At 32.3% G+C, this 10,922-nt stretch overlaps 1 protein-coding gene across 2 annotated transcripts in view; it reads right to left on the reverse strand.

Moving 5' to 3' along the window:
- Positions 1–10,137, reverse strand: part of LOC106102046 (ATP-binding cassette sub-family G member 1-like) — a 28,573-nt gene extending 18,436 nt beyond the window's left edge. Inside the window, exon 1 of one of the 2 annotated variants that reach the window (XM_013281453.1) lies at positions 9,727–10,137. In XM_013281453.1, coding sequence (XP_013136907.1) covers positions 9,727–9,904 — 178 coding nt within the window. In that variant the 5' untranslated portion in view covers positions 9,905–10,137. Of the gene's footprint in view, positions 1–5,029; positions 5,352–9,726 lie in introns of those variants that run through there. The other variant, XM_013281452.1, reaches the window with a different exon arrangement.
- Positions 10,138–10,922: the final 785 nt, after the last annotated feature.

Consider the following 10,922-nt stretch of genomic DNA (forward strand, 5'->3'; position numbering starts at 1 on the left):
TTTTAACAGTTTACTTTTCATTCTTTTGTGGACGTTATTGTGAATAGGTTTACCTCAAGGTTAACCGCAAGTTTAACCCATTTTGTCTTCAGTTAATAAAGTCTGCAATATTTACGAGAATATCGTTCTATATCTGAAGTTTTTAACAATGAAAGTTTTACAAATGAAGTTAAAATAACATAATGAAAGTTCCAGAATAAAAGACTAAAGTTACACTAACCCAGTTACACAATTTATATGTTTTTGATAACTTAAATAATTAGAAATAAATTAAGTTACGTCAATACGGTTGTAGCATTTTAAACTGGAATGGTACACAAATTGCTTCCTCTATTTACAAATTGGATCACAATCAGCGGATCCAAGTAAATTGACAATTAATGATTTTCCTGTTAGATACCAAAAACATCAAATCAATCAAATTTCTCAGCGGTTTTTTTTAAAACTTGACACTATTGTCAAAATGTAACGTTTAAATGAAAGTAAAATTTTAGTGTAGCATGAATTTGAAGAAATTTAAAGGAAATATATATCTGAAGAAAATGCCGATGTTTATCTTAAATTGAGTAATTATATTTTTTTTTATATATCATCATCATTATCAGCCACAGGTCGTCCACTGCTGAACGTAGGCCTCCCCCATTGCATATATACTATTTCCAAATGACTAACAAAATTTATTGTTCTCTAGCACTATATACTGTAACTCTTCTATAATTACTTAATAGCGGCATAGGTAAATAACATGTATTAACTTAATTATAATTACTGAGGTTATAACAGATAATAAAATAAATATAGTAATATAAGATGACTTGTATTTTACTGTGACTTTATTATGAGTGAATATCAATATAACGGGGCGAAACGTTTGTTAATTTTTGAACGATTAAAGTTACTGGCAACTAATAATTTAGAGTACTGGCTGAATGTACATCGTGCATGATAGAATGACAGATGACAGTTGTCTTTGAATGGTAGAATGATGCGTTTTGTTATAAAATCAATTGGGTAATCTCTGTGAATGTTTGCAATTCGATTAGAGTGTGTTGTGAAGTTTTCAATTAAGTTGGTGGTCAACTAAGAATAGTGTTTCTAATGTTATGGGATTGTTATTTCATTATCTCTGACATACGCACGCCTACAATGGAACATTGTTACCGTGTACATAATCTACCTTCGGAATTGAATTCTACAAACCGCTCGTCACTCCGACAAATAAATGTTTTTGTAACAATAGACTAATCCATATAATAAGCATATCACTATTATAATCAGATTTTTATTAACTACTAGCTGCTGCACGCGACTTCGCCCGCGTGAAATTAAAAAATATAGCCTATGTACTCACAGATAAATTACCTTTCTAACGGTGAAAGAATTTTTAAAATCGGCCCAGTAGTTTTTGAGTTATTTTAATACATACAAAAAATACAAAAATACAAATCTTTCCTCTTTATAATATTAGTATAGATATAGATGAATTATGTACATTTAAAGTCAATAATATATTTCTATAACGTGTTTCTTCTGTTTTAAAAACAAATTAAAATATTTAATGCATTTGTTGACAAAATTCAACCTTGAAAACCCTTAATTAAACTTTTAAATAAAGTTATAAGGTTAGATTATAGCTGTCAACATATTGTGGGCCCTAAATCGATTGACAAGTAACATACGAGGTCAATAGCTTATTACCATTTAAAGGGCCCTCTGGCATATGATAAATTTTACGTAATACACTAAGCAACTAATCTCTCGATCTTACTCAGGTTTCATACAACCTCGAGTCGGGAAATTTTTTCCGAGGCTTTCCACTTTGTTTCTTTTCCTGTTTCGTTTCACTTATGTATCATAATTAACTTTATTATGAATAGCGAGTATGACAGCGTAAAATTTTAAGTAAAATTTATTTTAAATTTAATTAGCTCATATATCCATGGGCAAATAAACACACAGGAAGAGTTTCATTTACATTATTCGACTAGATTTTACCCGCGACTTCGTCCAAGTAATATTAAGATAAAAAGTAGCCTATAATATTCCCATGTATGTCAGCTATCCTAGTGAAATCCGGTCGATTCGGAGATTACCCGGAACAAACGCGGGTTGCGGACAGACAGACAGACAAAAATTTTTTATATGCGATTTTCGTTATCAGCAACGCAAATACATCATCTTCCCGAAATCTGTAATTTTTCTTTTGATGTTACAAACAGACACTCCGATTTTATTACATGTATATAGATAATGCATTGTGCTATTAATACTTTGCTTTATGCGTGGAATGTAACGGTTTAATTGATCGAATGAGGTCGATTCACTAATAAATTGAAAGCTCGGTTGCCGCAAAATCACTTAATTTGCGCTTCAATAGGCGGCTAAGTGACCTATATTGATAAATTAAACGGTTAACACAAAAGAAATTATGAAATTACTTAAATACTTCTGTATTATACACATTAATTGGCCACTTAAGAGTGCTCTTGTAAATAATAATCAATGGGAATAAATGAAACTGACACTTGCGTGTATTTATCAATCAACTAAACAATTGAAACTCGCTTTGAACACATAGGTAAGTAAGCATTAAGTATTTTATTGTACTGTTTAAACAATATACGAGGGTGAATCAAAAAAATTATTACATGCGAACGAACTGACAAAAACAAGTGACAGTGTGCATAAATATAGTGTGATAGACACTCTTTAATTTGAACTTGATCCAAAAAGGTTTCATATATATGCACTTCTAAGAACTTTTTGATTCACCCCTCGTACGAGTATTTAGAGCGTACGCAAACTTAGTCTAAACTAGACTTGATTTCTTTGAGGTAGTATGAAGGTATGCACACTACTCGATGTTTAGTTGTGTAACTAAACAGTTGAATTGGGAACGAAACAATCGACAATCGCACAACAGTTGTGCGATAGTTTAGTCAAAGGTTTGCGTCCGCTCTTATTAGAAAAGTAGTTAACTATTTCGAAATTTGTATACAATTTTGCTAGTTAATATATATTATTTTCAATTATTTTAGTTCGTTGCACTCTTTAACTTCGAACTTACTTGACTTGAGGAAAATACATCAAAAACACGTCTTAACCGAAACAAAGAATAGTTTCAATGAGTAATGTACTTGCAATGCTATTCATCATTATGACATTTCTTTGTTTTTTTTTGTCAAATATTCCGTCAATAAATATTTTGTCACAGGTAACCTTCGGAATAGTGTAATGACCGCAAATTGACGCGGAAACGCTGTCTTTTGTTCTCAGCTCTGTACTCGGGAAAGTGCATCACATTTCGTACCTGTTTTACTTGTCAATTTAACAGTAGGTTTACACTGCTGATGCATGTTGTCATCCTTCTCCTTTAATTAATTGAATCAATATGTTTTGGTGTGTGGAAACTGACCATAACTACATTGATGCAAAAATGTCAATGTTGTCGAACTCCTTGCTATCTCTCGGAAGTTGTTATCACGTTATTTTTTACTTTTTTTTACGTATATTGGAATGTTTGCAGAACTTTATATGTCTATATGATAAGATGTAAACTTAAATTAAAAACTACAGTACTGTTATTTGATGCATGTAAAATGTGATAAAATAATTATATATTATACATCACATTAATATGTTATTTCTGTTTATGATAGCCCGATTACACAGATTGCATTGTAATATCCTTCGTTCATATTATGACGTAATATTACTAATATTTCTTACTAATATTATAAATGCCAAAGTTAAGATGGATGGATGGATGGATGTTTGTTAGACTTTGTAGCCTAAAGGGCTGAACGGATCTCCATGAAATTCGGCACGGATGTAGAACATACTCTGGAAGAACACATAGGCTGCTTTTATCCCGGAAATTGTAACGGTTACCGTGGGATTCATTAATTTTGTTTTTTAATCTTTACTCGATAATTCTGCAACGGTTTTCAATTATAATTTAACTTCTAAACAATTTACCAGTAAATAGTAAATAATGCAGCCTATTTTACTCCATGATAACGTTGCTTTTTAACGGTGATTTTTTTTAATCTGCCGAGTAGTTTTTGTGTTATTTCAATACATACAAAAATACAAAACTATCCTCTTTATAATATTACTATAGACTATAGATGTCATTGAAATAGTTATATGTGTTACATAAACCCAATAATTAACCTTGACTTACTAAAGTAAGAGTGTTTTCCTGGTTTTTTATATCGTGTTGTAGATTTTAATGTTTTGATATGAAGTTGACAAAATATTTGTTTGTTTTCGTTTAACTCATATAATAAGCTACATTGATGTGATTATTACAGAAACAACTTTTGTACAAATAAAATGCATTGCGAGGTGAATTTTAGCCATCAAGCTCACTTGGTGATTAGAAATAGCGTATTTCGATAGCAAAACCAGAAGGAAAGTATACTTTTATTTAAGCAATGTAAAGAAAATGTCATATACTAAAAATAACTTTTATGTTTTTCTAACTGTATAAATGTTTTGTTGAGTATGAAACTAGTTCTATATTTCAGCGGCAAAAATTGCTAAATTTTTTTTTTTTTTTAATATAAGTTGGCAAACGAGCAAGCGGCCACTTGAATCCACCGAAATTGAAAGCGACCGCTGCCCATAAACATCCGCAATTGCAGATGCGTTGCCTACCCTTTATTGACGGAGGAGGAGACGAACATAAAGAGGATATTTCCCCTTCCTATGCGTCTCCTCCACCGTCAAATCCACTTTTCCTTCCCATCTTTTCCTTTTAAGAAAAGCGTGGAAAGGGAAAGGGACCAAAATTAGGCCTCCCGCACCACACTCATCAGACGAAACTCGGAATTGCTTCCACTTCATGCCTGTTTTCTGTGTGGTCGTGCTATTGCACCGGGAGAGCCGGCCTATTCGTGCGAGGATGTTAAAGCGGGCTATACCACTGTAAAATATTTATTTATTTTATATTTACGGGTCACTTAAAATTCGACCGGCAACTAAGAATAGTTAATAAAAAAAGTTTGTTAACATAAGTATTTACCTTTATGCGTGCTGGCAGTAAATCCGATATCTTCAAACAGTATATGCACAGGCGGTCGCTTCGCCATGCGATTGAGAGCTTTGAGTGTAGAACCCGCCCTTTCTAACGCGGCAGGGGTCCATTGATTTTCAGTAGGATCTAACACTAGCGGATTAGGGTTTGTAGGCGTGTTATGAGCTAACGTAGCGCCTACAATCGCTTTCCTAACTAATGGTACTTTCGACATTTTTACTAAGAATCGTTATTAAATTAATATCGAATTCTGTTTTGAATTATCGCGCGTCCATACTGCGCGGGAGTCGACCACGACTGTTGTGTTGGAAGACAACGCGCCTACTGAATAAAAACGATAGCTCGTCTCTTCCCCAATATTGCATTTTTCATGCTTAAAATGACGAGGTTGTGTACTTTTTTTTTTCGGTTGTGTTTGTTGTCACTTTTTCGGAAGTGTAGCGTGGCGCGATATATTGGTAAAGCAAAAATTCCTCATTGCATAGGAACGGTACGGTAATCTTACTAGTATTATAAATGCGAAAGTTTAAATAGATGGATGTTTGTTAGAATTTGTAGCCAAGACGGCTTAAGAGATTTCGATCATTGTATAGATGTAGAGAATAGTATGGAAGAACACATAGGCTTCTCACTTTTGTTTTTTTTTATTCCACGCGGACGGAGTAGCGGGCGAAAGCTAGTATTTTATATAAAAATGTCTTAGTTTCATGATAAACAATATAAATCTTAATTATCATACTTATACAAAAAAAAATAACAATGAAAATCAATCCTAGATAACAATTTCTGGTTTTAAATGATATCATTTTTAATACTTTTCATTAATATGCATTGATAAGAATTTTATCTCTTGATAAAACTTAATGCGATGAAATGACCTAAGTGATTACTATTGATATTACTAATTACTAGCTGTCTCTCGCAACTTCGCTCGCGGGAAATTAAAAAATATAGTTCATGTTATTCACAAATAAATTACCTTTCAAACGGTGAAAGAATTTATAAAATCGGCCTAGTAGTTTTTGAGTTATTTCAATACATAAAAATACAAAAATACAAATCTTTCCTCTTTATAATATTAGTATAGATAATTTAATTGAGATACGTTGAACCTTTTCTGTATCTTTTATCAAAGCTGATTTAAATCCAGTAGATAGTTGCCAAGTCAATAGTAGATTTTTTTTTATTACTACAAGGGGCTTTGTCGTGAAGCGACCATAACGCCCCATATAAAACTAACAAAAACCGATTATCTAACTTGTATCTTAAACAGATGTCGGCCAACTTAAACACAATCCTGGCGTCGTCCGTATACGAGTATGCCAGGATAGTGTCCAAGTGACCGAAATTACATCTATAAACCTTAAAATAATTAAGTCTGAAACGCTCCGAACACACTCTAACGGTAGATATATGCTTAACGGGGCGAAAAGTTTGTTAATATTTGTACGATTAAAGTTACTGGCAACTAATAATTTTGAGCACTGGCTGAATGTACATCGTGCATGATAGATGTCAAGCGGCGGTCGAATAACAGATGACAGTTGTCTTTGAATGGTGGAATGATGCGTTTTGTTATTATAAAATCAATTTTATTAATCGGTTAATGTCTGTGAATGTTTACAATTCGATTTGTCCATATACTTTGGGATTACAAGCCTGCAACTCAAAGGGGGTAGGCATAGATCATAGACTTCCATTAGTTCCTATACCTATTGGTTGTATATTAAAGTAAATTTGATGCAAATGTAAACATAATACTAATGGAATGTTCAATAAAAATTTATTGGCAAGGAAAAAACTGATAAATGTATATATTAAAAAGTGAACAAAGGAAAGTACAAAGGCCACAGCGTCACTACCGTTGTGAGAGGAAGGTACGGAATCTTTAAAGAGGTAAGGTCATAATAAAACTCGCAAATTACATGCCAATAAATAATAAATCATTATCTTAACTAAGGGTTAATAAACTAACTAAATGATTTTTACAAATATATTTCAGAAAAAAATCAATTATTATTGAAGGAAGAGTGGATAAAAAATGTGATTTTTTTAAGAATAAAAAAGAATTTTTAACACTAACGTGAATTAAAAAAATTAGGAAAAAAGTTTTAACGACTTATGGCCGATATACAAAGTAAATGTAACCATTCGGTAGTGATTTCGGTTCGATAACATGTATGACCCGAACTAAATAATTTGAATTTTACTCCGAAACTCAAGTCAACCGAACACTAACGAATCACTAGGTTATGATAAAATAAATTGTAACTTCAGAAACAGCATTAAGCCAAGTATTTTAAAGTTGCTAATAGGTTGTTAAAGAGAAAGCTGATATTGTGCATGAAAGTGTACGTTTCTAAACGTCACCCCACACAAAGTCTCAGACTACTACTAGTGTACCAAAAGGAGTAATTACCTAACGAATCGTCGAGCCATGTTCACGCTCCATGAACAAGTCGTATTAAGGCTTTGCGCGCAGTTTCATACGTTCTGTTTTCTCTAAGCGAAACGATGAGTTGCCTGTGTTCTGTACAATTGTTTACAATAATATTTGTTTAGATTTACTTTTCTAATAGAAATATGGATATTATGTGACAATAAAAATGGATACAAGTAAATGGATTTTCAGATGTTATTTCAAGGGCATACCAATTTTTCGCAGTTCGATATATCATTTTTTGCGTAAAAAACAACAAAATGAAATACCTAATTTTATAGACGTGTGCAACAATTATAGTATTTATAGTTTAGATGGGACAAATAATGTAAAAAAAACTTTCTTTAGATCGTCCATTTGAGGGACACATAATCCCTATACTACTTTATCTCCAAAATTAAATCCTTCCAAATAAAAATCGTGTAGTTAAAAATGTATTGTTCATAATACGTCAGCAATCTTTACTATATAATGTCAAGGACTGTCTGATTCAAAGCGAGATATAGTGCGACAAATTTCGCTGACCCAGTAAGAGAAGTGCCATTACATAGTTCTGTCAGGAAAAGTAAAATCACGCACAAGACAAATCTACGGCACGATAAGGATCTTTAGGAGATTGGCAGTTGATAATGAGGCGATGAAATTTTTACTTATGCTCACCGGGTCGGATAAATTAGTTGGACTATATTATTCTTGTATAGGTTCAGTGTAGACGTAACTCCGCGGAAGTGTTTCTGTCCGGTTGTTCACCCGCAGTGCATTCATAGCGTTATGTAACGTATCGTGTCATAACGCGCGCTAACCGTAGACTCAGACATTAATTAGAGCTATTTGATAGTTCGTGTATTTGAATCGCATATGAAAGTAAATGCAATTTTGCGGAAATGTAAATAGAATAAATATATTTTCTTATCTATGTTATGTTAATTAACCTAAATGTTGGATTTACGTTAGATATGTAATTAGTGTGAATCTGTAAATCGTTTAGGTTTCTATCAATTTTCGCAACAAAATGTGTTTTGACCATATTGAATTACTAGCTGGTTCTCGTGAGTTAGTTGGCGTGGAATTAGAAAAAGTCAGTGAAAAATACAGCCTATGTTACTCACTGATAACGTAGCTTTTTAATAGTGAAATCGGCCCAGTAATTTTTGAGATATTTCATTACATACAAGAATCCAAAAATTCAAATTTTACCTCTTTATAACATTAGTATAGATGTCTATCTCCTATTTGATATAATCATTCAAATTCTACTGGAAAAAGCCACCAGGCGCCATGTGTTCCGCAATTAATTACTCATTGCTATAAAACAAACCGCATCGGTATACCTAAATTTGTATTAGATAAAAAATTGAACAACATTCAGACAGTATTAATACTATAATGTAATTAATAATTGAATGGAAAGTAAAATCTTTGGAAATCGACAATAAAGTTACAATCTTATTAATATTACAAATGCGAAAGTTTAGATGGATGGATGTTTGTTAAAGTTTGTAGCCTAAACTACTGAACGGATCTCGATGAAATTTACCATAAATGTAGATGATAGTCTGAAGATACATATAAGCTACTTATTTTTGTTTTTTTTTTTAATTCCACACGGACGGAGTCGCGAGCGAAAGCTAGTATAATAATAAAGATGTAATGTTGGTTAAAGATCTTGACTATTGAAATAAAATCTTCAAAGCGAAGTTAGCGTAATTCAAATAAAGTAATGTAATTAACTTTTATCACAACATAAGGAAAAGTGCAAAATATGGCAATACTTGATGTCTTTGACATTGATGTCTATTATGGGAAAATGATATCCAGTATCAGGGTTACGCTGACCTTTTCTAGTTAACCTACTTCTTATGTTACCACATTTTGTATTGCATTCTCTGTTTCAAATGTTTAAGTGTTCAAGGAACTTTTTCTTTCAATTCGAATAGAAATGTTCCTAAATTGTACACTTGGAATATATTTAAATATAATATTAACAGTCTTCAAAATACACAATAATATTATAAAGAGGAAAAATATGTATTTTTGTACGTATTGAAACAACTCAAAAATTACTAGGGCGATTTTAAAAATTCTTTCACGGTTCGAAAGGTAATTTATCTGTGAGTAACATATATTTTTTTATTTATAACGGATGTAGTCACGAGTAACAGCTAGTGGGAATAATTTCGAGTATACACTTACGTTAACAAAATGTAGTATTTACATAGCATAAGAAAATTGAAAATAATTTTACCTTTTCGAATGGTGACTGTGCATTTTATATCTTCAAATAAGATATGTACTGGAGGTCGTTTCGCCATACGATTCAATGCCTTCAGCATAGATCCAGCCCTTTCCAATGCTACGGGTGTCCAACGATACTCGTGATTGTCTTGGTTCCCGAGGTTTGCTTGATTCACAGGTTTATCCATTATGTTTTACGATTGCAAAATTTAACACTTTAAAATTTAAATACAATTTAAAGTAAATATTTGATTACTTTGTTTATTTTTAAAACTTTTAAATGAAAAAATTACTTTTTCAATATCTTTTTTTCTTTAATGTCTTCAGGCGACAGTAAGTAATTGTAAATAATTATAACCTATTAACCCGAAATGATACTAATTACACTAACTGAACTGTTATAGCGTCGCGCTCTATCCAAGCTGTGTGTCTACTGATAGACGCCGTATATTGCCCCTCTCGATTAGATCAAGCTAAACTTTGCTCAATAAATAAAACTAACTAATTTATTTCTAGGATGTCTATAGTTATAGATTTTGGTCTAGAGTATTTCTGCAGTTTGTAGCATTAAAGCTGCGAGTATACTATCAGACTTCATACTAATATTGTAAATGCGAAAGTTTAGATGGATGGATATTTGTTAGAGTTTCTAGCCTAAACGGCTGTACGGATTTCGATGAAATTTGGTATACATGTAGTATGAAAAACACATAGACTACTCACTTTTGTATTTTTTTAGTTCCACGCGGGCGGAGTCGCGGGCGATAGCTAGTTCTTCATAATTTTTTTAAATGAAATTATTTAATGACTAGCATTCGCCCGCGACCCCGTCAGCATGGAAAAAAATGAATAGCCTATGTGTTCTTCCAGACTATCCTCTACATCTATACTAAATTGCATCGAAATCCGTTCAGCCGTTTAGGCTACAAACTCTAACAAACATCCATCTATCCATCCATCCAGTCATCCATCTAAATTTTATTTTAAGATGAACGGCATGACGCTATTATATCGTCAAACAGTCTGTAACCCGTAGCTTGTGACCCTTTATGTTATGGTAATAAATGAACTTTTAATAAAAAAAAAAAACTCTTTAACAAATACTTTACGTGATTCAATTCACATCGCTTAAGTATTTTCTAGCAATTTGTGAAGCAAGTTTTTACGATCGTTTTACAACCCCGTGTACTTACGTTTCTTTCATCG

The sequence above is a fragment of the Papilio polytes genome, unplaced genomic scaffold, assembly GCF_000836215.1.
Source record: "Papilio polytes unplaced genomic scaffold, Ppol_1.0 DF823934.1, whole genome shotgun sequence".
Classification (NCBI taxonomy): domain Eukaryota; kingdom Metazoa; phylum Arthropoda; class Insecta; order Lepidoptera; family Papilionidae; genus Papilio; species Papilio polytes.